This window comes from Jaculus jaculus, chromosome 1, assembly GCF_020740685.1.
Source record: "Jaculus jaculus isolate mJacJac1 chromosome 1, mJacJac1.mat.Y.cur, whole genome shotgun sequence".
Lineage (NCBI taxonomy): Eukaryota > Metazoa > Chordata > Mammalia > Rodentia > Dipodidae > Jaculus > Jaculus jaculus.
Genome location: NC_059102.1, coordinates 247,343,834 through 247,363,877, shown reverse-complemented (window position 1 = coordinate 247,363,877; position 20,044 = coordinate 247,343,834). Strand labels below are relative to the sequence as shown.

The following is a 20,044-nucleotide window of genomic DNA, read 5'->3' as shown; positions in this document are numbered from 1 at the left end:
CGAATCCCTGGCGCGCCCATTCTCTCTCTCCCTCTCTGTCTCTAATAAATAAGTAAAAATAAAATCTTTTTTTTAAAAGGAAAGAAAGAGAGAGAAAGTGAAGGAAGGAAAGAAAAGGAAAAGAAAGGGCCAATGGCTGAGGACCATGTGGAGGCGGACGATCCTAGTGAGTTGACTCGAAGCCACTTCAGCCCTCTAATCCCGAGAAATTTCGCAAAATACTATGACTTAGTTTCCTCACTTACAAAATGTGCGGTCTTGTAAGACCCCTGGAAATGACAACACAGACAGCAGCAGTCAATAAATGTCATTTCCCTCATTCTCTTCCCGGATTGGCCAACTCCCTCTCCACTCCCGGAACGTGCAAACTATAGCGTAATGACGTAAGAGAAGAGGAAGCCCTCTTCGCCAACATCTCCGTTTCCTAGGAAACGTGGACTCTGCGTTCCTCCGTGTCCCGGCCCCCTTGACGTCATGGTCCGGGTGGGAGGACGGGGCGGGGCGGCGCGGGCGGGCCGGCTGGGCTGAGCACCTGCGCCTCGGCGGGCTGCCTGGGGCACTGTCCCCGGCCCCGCAATGGCCAGGCCCCAGAAGACTCCCGCACGCACTCCCGATAGCATCGTCGAGGTGAAGAGCAAAGTAAGGGCTCCTCCGGCTCTGGCCTTAGGCGATCCCAATTCCCTCTTTCTCCTTTCCTGCTCCTTGGTCTCCATCACCTCTTTCTGTCCTCCATCCACGTCTTATTCTGCTTTTCTTTCCGCCTTCCCTCATCCATCCTTCTTGGCCTTGAAAGTCCCTCTGTGGCCTGGGTATGTGGAGGGCGGGGAGACCTTGGATAACGTCCCTTGTACTGGGAGCTGTAGTCTGGGCTTAAGGTTGCAGCTTTTGCGGCAGCCCTTTCTTTTCCACCCGTGCCAGCCTCAGACCTGTGGTGGGTGAGAAAGGGGTGCGGGCTCTGTTCTGACCCACCTCTCCCTCTCCCCTCCCGCCTCCAGTTTGACGCTGAGTTCCGACGCTTTGCGCTGCCCCGCGCTTCGGTGAGCGGTTTCCAGGAGTTCTCGCGGTTGCTGTGTGTGGTGCACCAGATCCCGGGCCTGGACGTGCTGCTTGGCTATACCGATGCTCATGGCGACTTGCTGCCCCTTACCAACGACGACAGCTTGCATCGCGCCCTGGCCAGCGGACCCCCGCCGCTGCGCCTACTGGTGCAGAAGCGGGGTGAGGATGGGGTACTGTGGGCAGCCTCTTTTGGGTAGGGTGAGAGGGCAGGGCTACAAGGGTAAGTCCATACCCAGGGCTCCCAGGCTTAACCTTATGCAGTCCCTGCCCTTGGTCTGACCTCCAAGTGATAGGGAACAGTGACATTGTCCTCTGTAAAATGCCCAAGTGGGAGAGCAGTCTCTAATCTCAGCACCCCCCTCTCCTGCAGCAGAAGGTGACTCCAGCGGCCTGGCTTTTGCCTCCAACTCTCTGCAGCGTCGTAGGAAAGGGCTCCTGCTGCGACCAGTGGCCCCTCTGCGCACCCGGCCACCTTTGTTAATCAGCCTGCCCCAGGACTTCCGCCAGGTTTCCTCAGTCATAGATGTGGACCTACTGCCTGAGACCCACCGTCGTGTGCGGCTGCACAAGCATGGTTCAGACCGCCCCCTGGGCTTCTACATCCGGGATGGCATGAGTGTACGTGTGGCTCCCCAGGGCCTAGAGCGGGTTCCAGGCATCTTCATCTCCCGCCTGGTACGTGGAGGACTGGCTGAGAGTACAGGACTGCTGGCAGTCAGTGACGAGATCCTCGAGGTCAATGGCATTGAAGTGGCTGGGAAGACCTTGGACCAAGTGACGGACATGATGGTTGCCAATAGCCATAACCTTATAGTTACTGTCAAGCCTGCCAACCAGCGTAATAATGTGGTACGAGGAGCATCTGGGCGCCTAACAGGGCCACCCTCCACAGGCCCTGCTGACCCCGACAGTGATGATGACAGCAGTGACTTGGTCATTGACAATCGCCAGCCTCCCTGTTCCAATGGGTTATCTCAGGGACCCCTGTGCTGGGACCTGCAACCCAGTTGTCTACTTCCTGGTGCTGGCAGCTCTCTGCCCTCCTTAGATGGACAGGAGAAAGCCAGGTCTGGCTGGGGGACTGGCATGCGAGGAAATGGTAGTGGTTTCAGTCTCTGACAGGCAGATGTAGCCCCATGCCACTTCAGGCTGCTGGGACATGGCAAGGACTTCTTGGTAGGGGGTTAGCTTGCTCACAGGGCCCTCTTAGTGGGGAACATTAAAGATTTTCTACAAATACAGATATGGTCCTTCTATGTCCCAGCTCCATCCTCCTCCCCAGTCCCACAAGTCTATTTCCTGCCCTGGACATGATGCAGGTGGGGTAAATATGCTGGAGAGACCTTCCCAAAACCTTGTATCAGAAGGTTCACTGGGCTTGGCATTTCTAGAGTAAGAAAAGCTCTTAAGGAAACACAGCACTGTATACAAAAGGTTTAATTTTGACCAAAGGGTTAAAAGGTTGGGATGGCTACTCCGCAGCCACCCGTGATTTGGAAAAGTGCTTTAGAGATGCTGCCCAGTCCTGCTCCTGCCTGTGGAACTCTGCTCTAGGACAGGGCCTAGTCCTGACCTTTGCAGCTGTGTGACAACTCTCAGCACAGAGCTCCCTGCCAAAGTGCCAACAGAGGGACTCAGGCATCCATCTTAACAAAGACTTTGGGTCGGGAGAAGATCTTGATGGCTTCTTCTATTTGCACCAGCTTCCTGTCCAGCTCAGCACGGTGGCCTTTGGCTTTCAGAGAGTCTGCACCAGCTGGCAACAGTACCAGTTCACGCAGCAATTGGCTCTGGCCTGCAGTAAGGGCCCAGTAACAGTAAGTGCTGTGTAGAAGGTGCATGGTCCCCAGGGGCTTCCCTCCAGCCATCCCTGCCTGAGTACTCACTCTGGAGCAGATTGTTCAGTGTCTCCAGCCGCTCGTTCTCAGGCATGCGAGTGTGTCCAGGGGGCATGGATGGATCTGGCTGGCTATGCTGGCGGGCCTCAGCCTCCCGCCGCCAAAGATCCCTGCGCTCCAACAAACTGCAGATGCACAGGCCCAGGGTTGATGACACCAAGGCCAAGACTGGCTCCCACCCACCATAGGTGTCCCTCACCATGAGTGTTGGGCAGTGGGACCTACTATTGAGGCACGTGGCCCTTCTGTGTGGCATTGTAGTGCTCCTGGGCTTGTCGCTGCTGTTCCAGAACCTGAGCGAGGACCTGCAGTGAGCGGGAATGGCGCCGGGGGGCCCTCTTGGCAGCAAGGGCATTGTGACTGATGAAGTCCACAGCCAGGCCTGGCCCCTGCAGGACATGGCAAGCATGGTGGGGGCCGTACAGCAGTGTGTTGTGCCCCTGCATCCCAACCCTAGGAACTCTGCCCCATCACCTCTAGCCCCCTTAGAGACTCTCACCTTTGCTTTGGGACCTTGTTGGGTGAGCTGAGGACTGGGGACACGGGGTGGTGGAAGCCCAGGGCCACAGCGGGAGTGTGCCCGCAGGAAGTGGGCAGGCTCTGTCACAGAGGTAGGGCCAGGCTCCTGGAGGGCAGGGCACAGCAGAAGAGTAAGTCAGGCTGGAATCAGGGTCTCTGGCCCAAAGACCACAGAGCATGCTTTTGTCCCTCCTGCCTCTAAGGACCTTCCCATTCCATCCCTATGGGCCTTCTCCCCTCTTCAAGGAGAACTCCTCAACAGCATTGAAAGATGTGTGTCTCACCGCTCTAATAAAACAAATTACTTCTCTATTTTCCTTAATCCTGGTCCAGCTACTACTCCTTTGTCCTTCCTAGCCAAGCTTCCTGGCCAAAGTCATTGAGAATTGGCCTCTGGGCCCTCAAATCCAGAGGCTGCTTGGTCTCATTGTCCTTAACCTGCTTGGAAATAACAACTTGGTCTCATGATCATGAGATCCAGCCCTCCATATCCAATATGCTTCTTGGACACAATCACACCTCCTGCAAGTCCAACAAATGCATTAGCCTTGAGACAGCCTCATGTGACTATTTTTTTCTCAATGTTGCTTCCCTTCCTGAATCCCTGGATAGATGAATAGTGCCTCCGCAAGTCAAGTTAGAAGACCACCACCATACCCTCACCTCTGCCCTCCTCTCTGTCCTCAGAAATAAATGTTGCCAGGAATGGCAGAACCATGCCTATAATCACAGCACTCAGGAAGTTGAGGATGAGGTAGAAGGATTACAAGTTATATCCAGTGTAAGCTATATAGAGTATTCAAGGACAGCCTAAACAGCAAGATCTAATCTTAGAAAGGAAAAAATAAAAAGGTAGGAGTGGTGGCACACACCTGTAATTCCAGCCCTGGGACGCTAGGCAGGAGGGCTGTTGAGAGTTAAAGGCCAGCCTAAGGTACATAGTGAAACACTGTCTCAAATAAATAAAATAAAATAAAGAAATTAAGCAAAACAGGCTGTTGTGATGGCAAACACTTATAATCCCAGCAAGTGGGAGCTGGAGTAGTTCAAGGCCAGCTTCTTCTGCATGGACAATTTAGTTTGAAGCCAACATGGGCTACATGAAATTGTTTCGAAACAAAAAAAAAAAAGAAGAAGAAGAAGAAGAAGAAGAAGAAGAAGAAGAAGAAGAAGAAGAAAATAAAAGAAAAAGAAAGAAAAGGGGGTTGGAGAGATGGCTTAGCGGTTAAGGTGTTTACCTACAAAGCCTAATGACCCCAGTTCAACTCCCCATTCAGTGCCCACATAAAGCCAGATGCACAAAGTGGCATATGCATCTGGAGTTTGTTTGCAGTGGCTAAAGGCCCTATGCACGTGTCCATTCTCTGTGCGTGTGTCTGTCTCTCTCTGCATGCAAATAAATAAAATTTTTAAAAGGAAAGTAAAAGAGGAGCCCTTGCAAAAGAGAAAAAGGAAAGCTGGGGGCTGGGGAGAGAAAAGACAAAGTTAGTAGAAGGGCTGAGGGTGTAGCTCAGTGACAGTGCATAGCCCTGAATTCAATCTCCACTTAAGCATGTAAATAGATAATAAGGTTGGCAAGTGGCTTAGATAGTTCTTTTTGATGTAGTTCTGGCTGGGATTATGGCCTAATCTTATGTATTTCCCCCCACAAGTTACCTAGTATCCCCACTGCCCGTACTCCCTCTGGTCTTAAGAGGTCTATGTGTGAATTTTCATCACTATGGAATATTTGTTTCTACTTTCCCCTTGCCTAAATCTTATTTGTCCTGGTGTTATCACCATCTAAGCCCTAAGATGTCTTAGTCCCCTTTGGACAAAATAGGCAATACTGGCTCTGAGAGACAGGTACCTGCATCTGGACCTTGACTCGAGACTCCACCTTGTCATACTTGGGTGAGCGCCACAGTGCCTTCAGGGGCCTGGGCTGACCCTGCTCCCGGCTTCGTTCCTGCTCTCGAAAGCGCCTCTGAATCTCTCTGATCCGCCTCAGGTTTTCCTTCTCGTGGTCTTTTGGGTTCTTCCCTGGGGAAAAGATGCTGCCAGGCTGGGCCCTACATATCTACTTACAGTGGATCACACACAGGCTCACATCCTGTCCCCTGCAGAAAGATCTTCCTCATTGGCTGTAGCTCAGTGGTCAAGCACTTGCCTAGTATTTGAGAGGCACTGGTTCAATTCTTAACATTATAAATAAATAAATAAATTGTCCCTAACCTCTTCAAGTTAGAGTCTATATACCTACTCCACCATACCATCTTATTCCCTTCTTTACATAGTACCCCACCCCCAATTACTTTATTGTATCTTATACTCATATCCTCACTTGTTTATAGCCTGGAACCTTGACTTGATATCCACTCTTGTCTTTAATTCTATTTTCCTAGCACGTATAGAGCTTGGCAGAGAGTAGGCATTAAGTAAACAATGTTTCACCAATGCATGAATGCAGGAAGGGGACTGCCTAAGTCCCCATCTTCTAGGAGGCAGTGCACTTTCCCCTCCCTGGATGCAAGAGAGCTGAAGTCTGCAGTCATGGCAGGAAAGAAGCAAGGGATTTTGATTTCGGATTTTGAATTAGTGCCTCCCTGCTCCTCCAGGGAGCGACTTACTCTTGGGGGAGACCCCGGAACCAAGGGAGATGTCCCCCAGTTGCAGCAGCATGTCCCCCACACCTCGCTGGCCACGCTCCAGGATCTCTCGGGCTCCGGGCCTGATGCGGGGGACACGGAGAGGGCTGGAGTCCAGGTCACGATCCGAGGTCAGCAGGTCCAGCTTCAGTGTGTTTCCTTCAAGGCGTCCTTGGGCTGAGGGACGGCACGCGACACAGAGCGGGGCTCAGTGGTGGAGCGGGGTGTCTGTCCCACCGCAGAACCGCCAACTCACCCGAGGCCGGCCGCCGGTAGTAGTCGGGACAGAGCGTAGGGTCTGGGGGGATGGGCCCAGAGATGCGGGACGGACCTTCGCACATGCTGCCGTCGCCTCCCTGCAACGGAACGCCGGGGCCTCCTGCTGCGCGGCGCTGACTCCCCGGGTCCCGCGCTCCCTCTCCGCCGGGCCCCGCCCCGTCCCCGGCTCCCGCCCGGGCCTGAGCCTGGCCTGCGCCCGCCGCCCCGTGACCGGGGGTCCTGGCCCCTCCCCGCAACCACCGAGCCGCGGGGACTCTCACTCCTGCAGTCTTGCCGCCAACTGCGGGAACCCGTTCGGAGTTGCTGTTGCCTGGCAACAAATGACTTCCGTCCTTAAGGTCAGAGGTCAACGACCGGCGAAACGCTTTCTGGGATTTGTAGTTCCCGATGAGGAGCCACTACCTGACTCCCCTCTTAGCTGAGCTAGTCTAGTCTCTGGACCGGTTTCCTCTATCATCTCAGCCGCCACCGGTCCAGCCCCTCTGGACCCCCGCTCCTTCCCTAGCAGTTGTCGGTGGATGCGCTGACCCCGCGCAGCCATGGAAACCAAGGGGCAGCCAGAGGCCCAAAATGAGGCAGTTAGGGGATCAGCCCAGGTCTCAGAGAGCCCTGAGGTGACGCAGGCCCTTTAGACTTAAAACATTTGGCTGTAATGCTGAGGGGAGAGGGGCAGAACTCTGGGTGACCCGACCTCCTAACTGTAGGACCAAGCCCTTCCCGTAAAGAAGGCACTAAACTGGTGGCCTTTATCCTGTATTTTGTAGCTAATTTGGGGCTTTGAATAACTGATCCCTACATTCTTTGCCTGGCCATGGTAACTAGTTGGCTTTGTGTCACCTCTAGTGTCCAGTGACAGAAGACAAGGACCTGGTGCCAGCACATGATGCCTGCAGAACCTTAGGTGAAGACAAATGTCCAATAGGACACAGCTCCGGGCCAGAGCTTCAGAAGGATGGAATCAAGCTGGGAAAGGGACTCAATCCGGAGGTGGAAGCAGCAAAGGAGAGAGACTCCAGGACTATGGCCTCCATCGTGCGGCCCAGCCATGGGCCTAAGAGAAAACCCATCAAGTGAGGGATCTTTCAGAGTGGAGGAGTTTCAGGGCTTTGGGGTTGTCCTCACACCCCAAGATTCCTAAATCCTGCTCTCCTGCAAGGCAAATCCTTGTCCCCTGCTATTATCATCACTCCCCATTCCTGTTCCTCAAGAGCCCTAGAGTAGGGAACACCAAGAGAAATGGAGCCACCAGGTCTTTGGACTGTTATATGGGTGCTGTTATTGGGCCTGGGAGCTCCATTGACCAGGACTAGTATCTAGCCCTAGGGTGGTGGGTAGGTAAATAAGGCTAAACCCTAGGGTCAAGACACAGGAGCTGAAGTTTTCTTTTCAAGCCATTCTCCTTTGGCTTGGGTACCATCAGTCCTCCCAGGGCCTAGCCACTCTACCCATCCTAGGGCTGAAGCCGAACTGCCACCGAGGATGCTGCAGCAGAAAGAGGAGCCAGAGGGCAGCCACAGTGAATCCTCCCCATCTGCCAAACAGCACAAGAAAACCAAGAAACGCAAGAGTCTTGGGCCTCCTGTGCTTCCAGCTGCAGTCACCGTAGCATCTTCAGAGACCTTGGGGCTGGACTGTGAGTGACAGTCCCTGGGTTTTCCCTTCTTGCTTTCTTTGCAGGGCCTGACATGACACAGCCTGGTGCTCTAGCCCTTGTCTTGCCTCGGGTTTTTGCAGGAAAGGCCCAGCGCTTGCGACCACTGTACCAGTATATCAACTATTGCAACCCTGAGCTGAACCAGGCAGGGGAGGGGGACAGGGAGGTTGAGGCGGAGCCTCAGTCAGAGCTGGCCCTGGTTCCTGAGGAGGCAGGCGTGGAACAGCTGCAGCCACAGGCCTTGCTGCCCGTGGCAGGTGAGGTGGGCTTAGGCCTTGCTGCGCCGTGCACAAATGGGCTAGTGCCCCTCACACATGCTCTTGCTCCCCGCCTGGGAGGGGAGGCTGGGGAGGAGCCAGTGTGTTCATCCAGCCTGAAGGTGAGTGGAAACCTCAAGATTGAGATGGATAAGTCAACCCAGGTGGATATTGACAAGATGCTGAGTGTCTGCACTGCTCCCCTTGTGCCCCCACTCTCCCCTCAGTACAAGTGACCATCTGCCTGTTGTGGGAATATCCCCTCCCTCCAGGCCTGAACTAGGGCTGTAAGCCTGTAGTCCTAGGCTATGAGGTAAACAAGGGAGTCTAGCCCCTGTCCTCACTTGGGAACTTGGACTCGCTGAAAATAAACACTTTTCCTTTTTTAAAACTACGATTCCCCAAATATGATGCTTGAATTGGGAAAGACGCTGGAGAGAAGGGTGAAGGCCTTAGTCATGCGAAGGTAGAGGCCTGACTGGTTTACAAATGAGATTCCTGGGCGCCATCACAGGCCAGAGGCAGGAGTGGGAGAAACAAGTGGGCCCCATCTCTGTGTATTTAGTCTCCTCTTATCTGAGGGTCAGGCAGGATCATGGTAATGATAAAAGAGGTGAGGAAGAGGACTTGAGACAGAGGAAAGAAAGGTCATGGAGAGCAAGTATTTGATCCTATTCCCTGATTCCTGGGGAAGGGCCTACATTTGGCCTGACCTCAAAGGGATCAAACTTGGGACACCCATCTGAGGTGGCCAAGTTCATTTGCCTGCCCCAAGAACGGCAGATTTTGAATATTTTCCACTAGTTGACACAGAAGCTGAACCAGAGCTTGCCTACAGAATGGCCCTTGCTAAGGGAGTGTCAGTGCCTTATCCTGGAAGCAGAGCTGGCGGTGACAGTAAACGTACTTCTTGGAGCTCTCCGCTCTGCTCACTGGATGCCTCCAACCCTTGGGGGGACTCTGGGAAGAGCCAGGAAGTCAGTATAGGCTGTTATGGACACACAAGCCTGCTAGTCTTCCTATGTGTCTTTCAAAGATTTCAGACACAGGAGATTCCATATTAAATGCCATTTTCTCCTTTCTCCAACCTGATTTTCCTTCTGCGTCTCATCTGTGCACTTGTTCAAGTCAAAATCCTGGCTGTTAAAAAGCCGGGTGTGGTGGTGCATGCCTTTAATCCTGTCACTCGGGAGGCAGAGGTAGGAGGATCGCCATGAGTTCAAGGCTACCCTGAGACTACATAGTAAATTCCAGGTCAGCCTGGGCTAGAGTGAGACCCTACCTCAAAAAACAAAAATCCTGGCTGTCACCTCAGATGGCATCTTGTCCTTTGCTCCGACTCTTTAAAAGTGAATCAGGCACTCAGGCCAGTGAATACACCCTCTTAGATGTCAAGGTCAGTACCCATGCCTGGGCTACATTCATCTCTAGCTAGGAGCCTCACAAGTTCCCCTGCTTATAGTCTCTGGGCCCACAGATCCACGCAGCAATCCTGCCATACACACACCTGCCACCCTTGGTGGTATCACTGTTCTTCTATCTATCACTGGTGGCTAATGCTATCACTGGTGGTTAATCCTGTCACTGGTGGCTAATTTGGTGCTGTTCTTCTAGCACCCTGCCCCTCAGTGGTTGCCTATAACTGACCAGCCATACCTTTTCTGACTTCCATTCTGCAAAAGGGGATTTCCCTGCGTAAAATGCCTTTGTTCCTACAGTTTTCTTTTTGGTTTTTAGAGGTAGGGTCTTGCTTTAGCCCAGGCTACCTGGAATTCACTATGTAGTCTCAGGCTGGCGTCAAACTCAGAGCAATCCTCCTACCTCTGCTTCCCAAGTGCTAGGATTTAAAGGCATGCGCCACCACGCCTGGCTGTTCCCACATTTTTCCACCTGGCTAGTGTGCACATACTCTTTATTTGCAAGCAGAGAGGGAGAGGAAGAGAGAGAGAAAGAACAGGGATGTCAGGGCTTCCTGCCACTGAAAATAAACTCAAAGCCGAGAATGGTGGCACACACCTTTACTCCCAGCACTCGAGGATCACCATGACTTTGAGGCCACCCTGAGACCACATAGTGAATTTCAGGTCAGCCTGGACTAGAAGTGAAAGCCTACCTTAGGGAAAAAAACAAAACACAAAACTCCACTGACAGGCACCACTTTGTGTGCATCTGGCTTTACATGGGTACTGGGGAATTAAACTCAGGCTATCAGGCTTTGCAAGCAAGTGGCTTTGACCACTGAGCCATTTCTCCAGCCCAGTACATATTCTTGACACACATCCTCTTTCTGCTGAGCCAGGATGCACCAGTGTTGTCCTGGATTTGTAGCATCTGCATGCTGTTGCCATTGTGGGTTGTAGCCATCTTCACTAGACTGTGGGCTTCTCAAGGATATATTGGATCACATCCACCTCACCAGAGGGGCCCCTTCAAAGGTACCAAGGCAGGAAGACAGAAGTGAGGTAGGGAAGGGGCCACAGAGATAGGTAAGGGGCTGGGAAGATGGCTCAGTGGTTAAAGGCGCTTTCTTGCAAAATCTACCAGGTTTGGTTCACAGGTACTCATGTATAGCCAGATGCACAAAGTAGTTCATGCATCTGGAGTTTGTTTGCAGTGGCAGGAGGCTCTGGAGCATCCACTCTTTTTTTTTTTTTTTTTTTTTTTTTTTCCGAGGTAGGGTCTCACTCTAGTCCAGGCTGACCTGGAATTCACTATGTAGTCTCAGGGTGGCCTCAAATTCACAGCGATCCTCCTATTTCTGCCTCTGGAGGTTGGGATTAAAGGTGTGTGCCACCACGCCCTGGCTCACCCATTCATTCTTATTCTCTCTTAAATAAGTACGATATTAAAAAGAGATGATAGGGCTGGAGAGATGGCTTAGTGGTTAATTGCTTGCCTGTGAAGCCTAAGGACCCCGGTTCCAGGCTCAATTCCCCAGGACCCATGTTAGCCAGATGCACAAGGGGGCACATGCATCTGGAGTTCGTTTGCATCGGCTGGAGGCCCTGGTGCACCCATTCTCTCTTCCCTCTCTATATCGGCCTCATTCTCTCTGTCTGTTCCTCTCAAATAAATAAATAAAACCGAAAAAAAGAGATGATAGTTATGAATCTTTTTTTAAATTTTTATTTATTTATTTGAGAGCGACAGACAGAGAAAGAAAGAGGCAGATAGACAGAGAATGGGCACGCCAGGGCCTCTAGCCACTGCAAATGAACTCGAGATGTGTACACCTCGTGTGCATCTGGCTAACGTGGGTCCTGGGGAATCGAGCCTCCAACCAGGGTTCTTAGGCCTGACTGGCAATCACTTAACCGCTAAGCCATCTCTCCAGCCCAGTTATGAATCTTAATAATGGAAGCTATCTAAAGTCTACGACTACATGCAAGGCCTCTGAAAGAAGCCTGGCATTGGTCATTGGATGGAATGGGTTGATCAAACACAAGTGAAAAGTGAAACTGGAAGCCAGGTGGTGGCACACACCTTTAATCCCAGTACTCAGGAGGCAGAGGTTGGAGGATCGCCATGAGTTCGAGGCCACCCCAAGACTATAGAGTGAGTTCCAGGTCAGCTTGGGCTACAGCAAGACCCTACCTCAAACCAACAAAACAAAACAAAAAAAGGGAAAAGAAAACAGAACGGGCATGATCCTCTAGCGTTATTATAGGCTTCCCCCTTTTTTGGGAGGTCATCTGAATGCTTTCTGGTACATAGCAAAGGTCACTGGCAAACCATGGAGTCAGAACATTTCTTTTTTCTGCCTATAGACATCCCTGGTAATGATTTCCTCACCCATACTCCCCATAGGGACCGTTCATAGAGTCCAGACAGGTGAGCACTCATTCTTCAAGATAATTCACAGAGCTACATAATTTACACCCCCCCTTGATGACTGGGGAGGGAGAGGTGTAGAGACTGGCCTTACAATAGACCTGAGACCCATTCTCTTGAGTTCCACAGAATCTGTGGACCGGAGGGGCTCTATAAGGCCTGACCCCAGCAGGCTGAGATCTGCAATCTGGTGAACAAGGCTAAAAGTGAGGGCAAGGACAGCACTGGAAAGCAAGCTCTAGGACCAGAAAACAATTCCTGAACCCTGACCTCTGTGGGCTTGTCTATGTGAGGTGGGTGGTGGGAGCCACAGAGGAACAAAGTCACTTTTTAGAAGTTCTAAGGAGAAACTCTGAGGCAGCACAACTCAAGGGGACATGTATAAACCATAAGTGGTAGCGTGACCACTGCTTCACCTTGGTCAAGGCAGCTATACTGAAGGACACCTGCCTGGGAGGAAGATGCTCAGTGTGGCTGGCGCAGAGGGCACTGCTACCAGGGACCCAGGATGTATCAGGCTGGGGTTGATAAAGGAGTGCACACAATCAGAGGTCTTGGACTGGCTGGCAATTGTGAAGCAGTTGCTTGGGCAGCAATGTAAAGAGCAGAACAGAGAAAGGTGAATCCGACAGGGAAGTGAGGAGGTGAAGTCACCTCTGGATTACAATGCCTAGATTTGCTTGGAGGCTGTGACTAAGCAAAAGGTATTTCGGAAGTTCTCTTCTGGTTTCTGTGTCAAAGGGAAAAAAAAATTAACTGTATTTTAACTAGTCTAGAGAAACTCACCAGAGGAAGTATTGATATGAGATTTTGAAGAAGTCCAGGGAGATACTGCTGCCTTATTCCAGGAGGGGGCGCTGCAGGACAAGCCTGGAACCAGTTTTGGACTCAGTCATCCAGAGGTTTTCTTGGCCACAGGCATCCAGGCAGTGATGTCCAACTCACCTAATTCCAAATGACTATAATCGCTGATGCTCCCAAAACACATGATGGAAAGATGTCAGGAAAATGATGGGATGAGCCTAGATTGAAGGGGTGCCTTCAGAGGACCCCAGGCCCTAGTCTTGCACTAGGGCTATTGCCACCATCTGCCCAGAGGCACATCTGAACGGTAAGATTCTGAAAAACCTGAATTACTACAAGCAATATGGGCCTTGTTCCGTTTTAAGATGGGTGCTGTGCAGTTGCTCTCTTAGCTTAGGATAGGCTGATTCTTGTTGTAGGAGGGTAATGTCTGGGTGTCCTCTGAGAAATTTCTAAATGTTGCTGTTAAAGCCATTTAAGGGTCAGAAGGTGACCAAATGACTGCCTCTCTGTGCCTCCATTTTCTGGTCTAAATTATTTAAAAAAATTATCTTTCATTTTAATTTAAAATATATTATTTATTTGAAAGAGGCAGAGAAACAGAGAATGGGCATGCCAGGGCCTCTAGCCACTGCAAATGAACTCCAGATGCATGTGTCCCCTTGTGCTTCTGGCTTACATGGGTCCTGGGGAGTCAAACTGAGATTCTTTGGCTTTGCAGGCAAACACCTTAACCGCTAAGCCTGTTTTTAAATTTTTATTAATTTATCTGAAAGCAACAGACAGAGAGAGAAAGAGGTAGAAAGAGAGAGAATGGGCATGCCAGGGCCTCCGGCCCCTGCAAATGAACTCCAGACGCATGCACCCCTTGTGCATCTGGCTAATGTGGGCCCTGGGGAATCGGGCCTCGAACTGGGGTCCTTAGGCTTCACAGCAAGCGCTTAACCGCTAAGCCATCTCTCCACCCCCCCCCCTTTTTTTTTGTTTTTTCGAGGTAGGGTCTCACTCTAGCCCAGGCTGACCTGGAATTCACTATGGAGCCTCAGGGTGGTCTCTAACTCACAGCGATCCTCCTACCTCTGCCTCCCAAGTGCTGGGATTAAAGGCATATGCCACCACACCCGGCTGAGCTTTTTAAAATTTATTTATTTGAGAGATGGAGACACACACACACACACACACACACACACAGAGAGTGAGAGAAAGAATGAGTGCAACAGGGCCTCCAGCCACTGCAAACGAACTCCAGATGCAAGTGCCACCTTGTGCATCTGGCTTACATGGGTTTTAGAGAATCAAACTTGAATCACACCTGGCTTTTTTTTTGTGTGTGGTTTTTCAAAGTAGGATCTCACTCTAGTCCAGGCTGACCTGGAATTCACTATGTAGTCTCAGGGTGGCCTCAAACTAATGGCGATCCTCCTACCTCTGCCTCCCAAGGCGTACACTACCAAGCCTGGCTGTTTTTGTTTTTGTCTAGGTAGAGTGTCACTCTAACTAAGGCTGACCTGGAATTCACTATGTAGTCTCAGGGTGGTCTCAAACTCATGGTGATCCTCCTACTTCTGCCTCCTGAGTGCTGGGATTAAAGGTGTATACCATTATGCCTGGCTTTATTTATTTATATTTTGGTTTTTCATGGTAGGGTCTCACTCTAGCCCAGGTTGACCTGGAATTCACTATATAGTCTCAGGGTGGTCTTGAAGTCACAGTGATTCTCCTAGCTCTGCCTCCTGGGTGCTTTCTTTCTTTCTTTCTTTTTTTTTCTTTAAGACAGGGTCTTTTTGTGTAGCCCTGGCTGGGCCTGAAACTTTCAACATAGATAAGGCTGGCCTTGAATTTGCAGCGACCCTCCTGCCTCTGTCTCCCAAGTGCTGAGATTACAGGTATGTGGCACCAAACTTGGATGTTAACAGTGACTTTCAGTGCTGGGGAGATGGCTCAGTATATAAAAAACTTACCATTAGGGGTTAAGGCATTTGCCTGCAAAGCCAAAGGACAAGTTGATGCAAGTGCCTGGGAGTTCATTTGCAGTGGCTAGAGGCCCTGGTGCACCTATTCTATCTGCCTCTCTCTCTCAAATAAATAAAATAATAATAATGAAAAGCTTACTATGTAAGTGTTAAGGTTCCAAGTTCAGATCCCCAGAATCCACACATAAAGTCAGAAGCTGGATGTTGTCTATAATTTCAGCATGCCTCTACAATGAGATGGGAGAGGAAGTAACAGAAGAGCCCCCTAGAAGTTTGAGGGCCAGCTAGCTTGGTGTAAGCAGCAATGAACAACAGACCCTGACTCCAAGAATGGGGAAGGTGAGGCCCCACACTCAAGTGTTGTCCTCTGTCCACAAGTGTGTCACAGCATGTGTGTACCAGCACTCACATAGGAACACACACAAAATAAGTACATTTTTATAAAAGTGGATTAGAGTTTAAATTAAATAATATGCATGAAGTGTTTACTCTGGGGCCCCAGAATATCATAAGCACCTTATTTTACCTCACAAAGACAATGTTTGAAATTAGGACACTATAGGAAACAGGGTTGCCAAGAGGAAGAGCAGGTACTCCCTGGGCTTTTTTTTGGCCAGAAGTCCAGGGTGGGGAAAGAGGAAGACAAGAAGGGAACAGGGTTCATCCAGGCTTTGCAATCCCGCAGGCAAAGGAAACAAAGGGGCAGATGTGCTCCCTTCACTCACCTGTCTGCCTGCAACAGTCAGTTAATAAGCATGGCTGGTGACTGGCTGGTTGTGCCAGTCAAACCTGCTCCAAGGAGTGGCATGGGCCCCTTCTTCCTCAAGTTCCTCCGTTCTGTGAGGGCTCTCCCAGAGCCACACCATGCCTTCAAGAACAGAACTCTTCATGATCTCCAGCTCAGGAGACTTGAGGGTCTTGTCCTAGCTACCAGAAACGGCAGCTTTGACACTAGGAAGCCTTGTGCCCTTTCCTCCAAGAAAACTTTTTTTGTTGTTGTTTTGTTTTTTGAGGTAGGGTTTTATTCTAGCCCAGAATGACCTGGAATTCACTATGTAGTCTCAGACTGGCCTCCTCCTACCTCTGCCTCCTGAGTGCTGGAATTAAAACCATGTGCCAAGATGCCCTGCAAGAAAGCATTTTTAAAAAAATATTTTAGTTAAAGCCGGGCATGGTGGCGCACGCCTTTAATCCCAGCACTTGGGAGGCAGAGGTAGGAGGACTGCTGTGAGTTCAAGGCCACCCTGAGACTCCATAGTGAATTCCATGTTAGCTTGGACTAGAGTGAGACCCTACCTCGAACCCCCCCCCCAAATTACTTTATTTATTTATTATTTGAGGGGGGGAGAGATGCAGAGAGAGAAAGAGAGAATGGGCGTGCCAGGGCCTCCAGCCACTGCAAACAAACTCCAGATACATGCGCCTCTTTGCGCATTTGGCTTATGTGGGTCCTGGGGAATTGAACCGGGGTCCTTGGGCGTCACAGGCAAACACCTTAACCATTAAGCCATTTCCTAGCCCCAAGAAAACATTTTTATTTGGAGAACTTCTGGGACTTAGCCATCTGGGATAAGCCAGAGATAAGAACAAGCAGTGACAAGAACCTGTATGGCCCAGCAGATGGTGACAGATCCATAACAGGCTCAGAGATGCTCTGCAGCCACAAGGAAAGGACAAAACAATTTAAAGCAATAAACAAGCCTTTCATTATTGAAGAGACCCAACTGCCAAACAAACGACCACACAGTATAATGTCATGTTTTCTGACTTATTTACTGACACTCACCTGATGTTCTACAGTTCCCCTCGTCTCCTCTCTGCCAAGTCAAAAGGCCCTCTTCCCTAGGTCATGTGCCTCTAAGAGCTGTGTAACTGATACTCTCTTCTCTGCAGGAAGGGTCAGCCTGGGATCTGGAAGGGTCTACTCACATGGGAAGGTGAGTGAGGGATGACCTGTTGCCCTCACAGTTCCTGAGAAACCCCAGCCCAACAAAGCAAGGCTTCTTGCCATCTTTCCTCAGGCCTCAGCCAATCGGGCTTCTTGTTGGGTTCTGTCATGCTGTCAGACCATAAATGAGGCTGAACAGCCCACAAGCTTTCACTGGCCTTGCTCACTGGTAGAGGCACAAGAGACTGGGTAGCAGCCCCACCCTGCACCATGCTTGCCTGAGCTATGGCAGCAGAGCCTAAACTGCCCTGCAAGTCTGAGGAGTTAATGAGTGGAGAGATGAGGCATTTTCCTGGGCCACTTTCAGTCTCCTCCCAGCTCCAGGCTTAGCTGACTTACTCAACGAAAGACACTACCGTCTGCTCCCAGTCCACTCCACCCTGTGGCAGGAAGCCCATGCATATAAGCTCACAGGTTGTTCCGCTGGAGCGCCTCACACAGGTTCTGGTTAGCGTCCGGCTCCTCTGTCAGCACCTCTACAGTCTCCCACTCCCCTGATCGGCTCGACCTTTTGATAGCGTCCACCACACTCTGCATATACAGCCCATCCTCAAACGAGGCAGCCATGGAGACAGGGGTGCGGTCCCAGGTACGGCGGTCCCCCTGCCCCTGGAAGGACTGGCGCAAGGCCTGCACCATATAGACCATGCCCTTCAGGTAAAGCAGTGGGACGTCCTGGGGCCCCTGTTCAGGCAGGCCTGCATCCACAGCCAGGGAGTCTCTCACTAGCAGCTCCTCTTGTGTGGCAGAGTTCTTCTGCCCATACAGGTCGGCTCCCCGGGCAACAAGACGTCCTGCTGAGCCCACCACCATGACCTCATGCACAAAGGCACCTGGCATGTTGAAATTGAGTGTCACTGTGCTGCATACACCCCCGCCCATGAGCATCTGAAAGAAACAGAAGTCATCGCTGGTGACGTGGCGGATGCCATGGATGGTAGCATTCTGCCTCACAAAGGTCTTGAGCAGCCCATGCACCTTCTCAGCTTTCCGGCCAGTAAGGTGTGTCAGCAGGTCCACAATATAGGTGCCCATGGTGTGCAGGCCCCCACCGCCCATAAGCTCATCACATATCCAGCCATAGCTGGGGCTGAGCAGGCTGCCTGAGTAGATGCGGGCGTCGCAGATCATCACCGCACCCACATAGTGTTCTGCGATCAGCTGCTTCATGCGCACAAAGGCAGGCAAGAAGCGCAGCACATTGCCCACCAGGCTCATTAGCTGCGGATAGTAGCGAGATGCTGTCACCATTCGGAAGGCATCCACCGACGTTGCTGCTTTCTCACAAACCACATTCTTCCCGATTCCTATGAATAAAACAAACCGGGAAAATCTCAGTTCCAAGAAGGTTTTTACACTGTAAGAAAAAAAAAAACCTCTTTATTTCACAAGCTACATTTGGTGACATATACCTAACAATCCCAGCATTTGTGAGGTGGAACCAGAAATTTCAGGAGTAACAGGGCTGGGGATGTGGCTCAGTTGGCAGAGTGCTTACCCAGCGTGCATGAAGCCATGGGCTGTATCACCAGCATCACATAAGCCAGGTGGCACACACCTGTAATTTCAGCATTTAGGAGGTGGGGGTAGGATGATCAGAATCTCAAGATCATTTGCTTCAGAGTGAATTTGAGGCCATTCTGTGCTACATGAGACCAAAAGACATCTAATTTCTCCAAGGCAAATAAACACAGAAGAGCCTACCATGGAAAGTAGAAGGTGAACTGAGATAAAAAAGAGCCTAAAGAAAACGGTCTCAGACAAGCACAGTGGTGCATTCCTTTCATCCCAGCATTTAGGAGGCAGAGGTAGGAGATCACTGTGAGTTCGAGGCCACCCTGAGACGACACCGTGAATTCCAGGTCAGCCTGAGAAGGAGTGAGACCCTACGGGGGGGGGGGGGTTAAAAGAAAGAAAATGGTCTCAAATGATATGGCTTTTTGAAGCCAGGCATGTTGGCATATGCCTTTAATCCCAGCACTCGGGAGGCAGAGGTAGGAGGATTGCTGTGAGTTTGAGGCCACCCTGAAACTATAAAGTGAATTCCAGGTCAGCCTGAGCTAGAGTGAGACCCTACCTCAGAAAACCAAAAAATGAGTTTTGGGTCATTTCATTTAAGAGAGGTGCTGGGTATGGAACCTAGTCCTCATGAATGCAAAGCAAAAACTACCTCAGACACACTGCAGCCCAAGTAATAGGTTCTTTTTTTTTTTTTTTTAAACTTGTGTGTGTGTGTGCATTATTTTCCCCCCAAGGTAGGGTTTGGGTCTAGCTCAGGCTCACCTGGAATTCACTATGTAGTCTCAGAGTGGCCTTGAACTCATGGTGATCCTCCTACCTCTGTCTCCTGAATGCTGGGATTAAAGGTATGTACCACACCTAGCTTAAATATATTTTAAAAAATATATTTCATTTATTTATTTGAGAGAAAGAGGTAGACAGAAAGGGGGGAGGAATGGGCATGCCAGGGCCTCCAGCAGCTGCAAATGAATTCCAGATGCATGTGCCTCCTTGTGCATCTGGCTTACATGGGTCCTGGAGAGTCGAACCAGGATCCTTAGGCTTTGCAGGCAAATGCCTTAACCATAAGTCATTTCTCCAGCCCTGGCTTAAATATGGGCGTGTCAGGGCCTCTAGCCACTGTAAATGAACTTCAGACACATGCAGGTGCCACCTTGTGTATCTGGCTCACATAAACCCTGGGGAATTGAACCTGGATCCTTTGACTTTGCAGGCAAGTGCCTTATCTTCTAAGCCATCTCTCCAGCCCAAGGAATAGGTCTGTAAGGGAAATGAAGACCACATCAGGACTGGAAAGTGAAAAGGGTGGTGGGGGTCTTGATGGCAAATTTCATGCATTAATTCAGTTACACTAGAGGCCTATCAAACACCAGGCTAGATGTTTCTGTGAAGGTATTCTTTTAGACATGATTAGCATATAAGTCAGTAGACTAAGTAAGGCCGATTATGTTCTACAGTATAGGTGGGACTTGTGAAATCAAAAAACTAAGGTCCTCTCCAAAGAATGGAATTCTGTTTCCAAAATTTCTTTAGGACCAAAACTGTAACATAGACTCTTGTCAGAATTTCTAGCATGCTAGTTTGTTTTACAGATTTTGGATTTGTTACCCCTACAAAGTATATGAGCCTTTCTTTCTTTTAATATATATATCGATACACACACACATATATCTT

At 50.4% G+C, this 20,044-nt stretch overlaps 4 protein-coding genes across 11 annotated transcripts in view; 2 read left to right on the top strand and 2 right to left on the bottom strand.

Annotated features, from left to right (window-relative positions):
- Positions 1–96: 96 nt before the first annotated feature.
- On the top strand, positions 97–3,798 carry Pard6a (par-6 family cell polarity regulator alpha). 6 transcript variants are annotated; one of them, XM_045134563.1, is made up of 3 exons: positions 97–166; positions 996–1,218; positions 1,430–3,798. In XM_045134563.1, the coding sequence occupies exons 1-3, from the start codon at positions 146–148 to the stop codon at positions 2,176–2,178; spliced, it is 993 nt and encodes a 330-aa protein (XP_044990498.1). In that variant the 5' UTR covers positions 97–145; the 3' UTR covers positions 2,179–3,798. The 6 variants fall into 6 exon arrangements, with proteins under 6 accessions (XP_044990498.1, XP_004661743.1, XP_004661742.1 ...); XM_004661686.2 differs by lacking the exon at positions 97–166 and adding an exon at positions 510–639 and having other exon boundaries at positions 1,433–3,798; XM_004661685.3 differs by lacking the exon at positions 97–166 and adding an exon at positions 510–639.
- On the bottom strand, positions 2,481–6,704 carry Enkd1 (enkurin domain containing 1). 3 transcript variants are annotated; one of them, XM_004661563.2, is made up of 8 exons: positions 6,643–6,704; positions 6,360–6,459; positions 6,086–6,280; positions 5,326–5,498; positions 3,457–3,582; positions 3,183–3,346; positions 2,946–3,082; positions 2,481–2,854 (listed from the first exon to the last, which is right to left on the bottom strand). In XM_004661563.2, the coding sequence occupies exons 2-8, from the start codon at positions 6,442–6,444 to the stop codon at positions 2,694–2,696; spliced, it is 1,041 nt and encodes a 346-aa protein (XP_004661620.2). In that variant the 5' UTR covers positions 6,445–6,459; positions 6,643–6,704; the 3' UTR covers positions 2,481–2,693. The 3 variants fall into 3 exon arrangements, with proteins under 3 accessions (XP_004661620.2, XP_044990495.1, XP_044990496.1); XM_045134560.1 differs by having other exon boundaries at positions 6,149–6,280; XM_045134561.1 differs by lacking the exon at positions 6,643–6,704 and having other exon boundaries at positions 6,435–6,517.
- A 217-nt stretch (positions 6,705–6,921) lies between these two features.
- C1H16orf86 (chromosome 1 C16orf86 homolog) lies at positions 6,922–8,529 on the top strand. The gene is made up of 4 exons (XM_004661562.2): positions 6,922–6,996; positions 7,226–7,452; positions 7,837–8,015; positions 8,090–8,529. Exons 1-4 carry the CDS (start codon positions 6,922–6,924, stop codon positions 8,527–8,529), a joined length of 921 nt encoding a protein of 306 aa, XP_004661619.1.
- Positions 8,530–16,411: 7,882 nt separating this feature from the next.
- Positions 16,412–20,044, bottom strand: part of Gfod2 (glucose-fructose oxidoreductase domain containing 2) — a 35,781-nt gene continuing 32,148 nt past the window's right edge. The window contains exon 3 of the mRNA XM_004661684.2: positions 16,412–18,156. Within this exon, the coding sequence (XP_004661741.1) occupies positions 17,258–18,156 (899 nt within the window). The 3' untranslated portion in view covers positions 16,412–17,257. The remainder of the gene's footprint in view (positions 18,157–20,044) is intronic.

Coding starts and splice junctions, on each gene's coding strand:
- Pard6a (XM_004661685.3), top strand. CDS start 577: ATGGCCAGGCCCCAGAAGACTCCCGCACGCACTCCCGATAGCATCGTC. Junction 640..995: donor TCGTCGAGGTGAAGAGCAAA/GTAAGGGCTCCT, acceptor TCCCGCCTCCAG/TTTGACGCTGAGTTCCGACG. Junction 1,219..1,429: donor CCTACTGGTGCAGAAGCGGG/GTGAGGATGGGG, acceptor CCTCTCCTGCAG/CAGAAGGTGACTCCAGCGGC.
- C1H16orf86 (XM_004661562.2), top strand. CDS start 6,922: ATGGAAACCAAGGGGCAGCCAGAGGCCCAAAATGAGGCAGTTAGGGGA. Junction 6,997..7,225: donor AGGTCTCAGAGAGCCCTGAG/GTGACGCAGGCC, acceptor TGTCACCTCTAG/TGTCCAGTGACAGAAGACAA. Junction 7,453..7,836: donor CCTAAGAGAAAACCCATCAA/GTGAGGGATCTT, acceptor TACCCATCCTAG/GGCTGAAGCCGAACTGCCAC.
- Enkd1 (XM_004661563.2), bottom strand. CDS start 6,444: ATGTGCGAAGGTCCGTCCCGCATCTCTGGGCCCATCCCCCCAGACCCT. Junction 5,499..6,085: donor TTCCGGGGTCTCCCCCAAGA/GTAAGTCGCTCC, acceptor TCTTTTCCCCAG/GGAAGAACCCAAAAGACCAC. Junction 2,855..2,945: donor ACTGAACAATCTGCTCCAGA/GTGAGTACTCAG, acceptor CCCTTACTGCAG/GCCAGAGCCAATTGCTGCGT.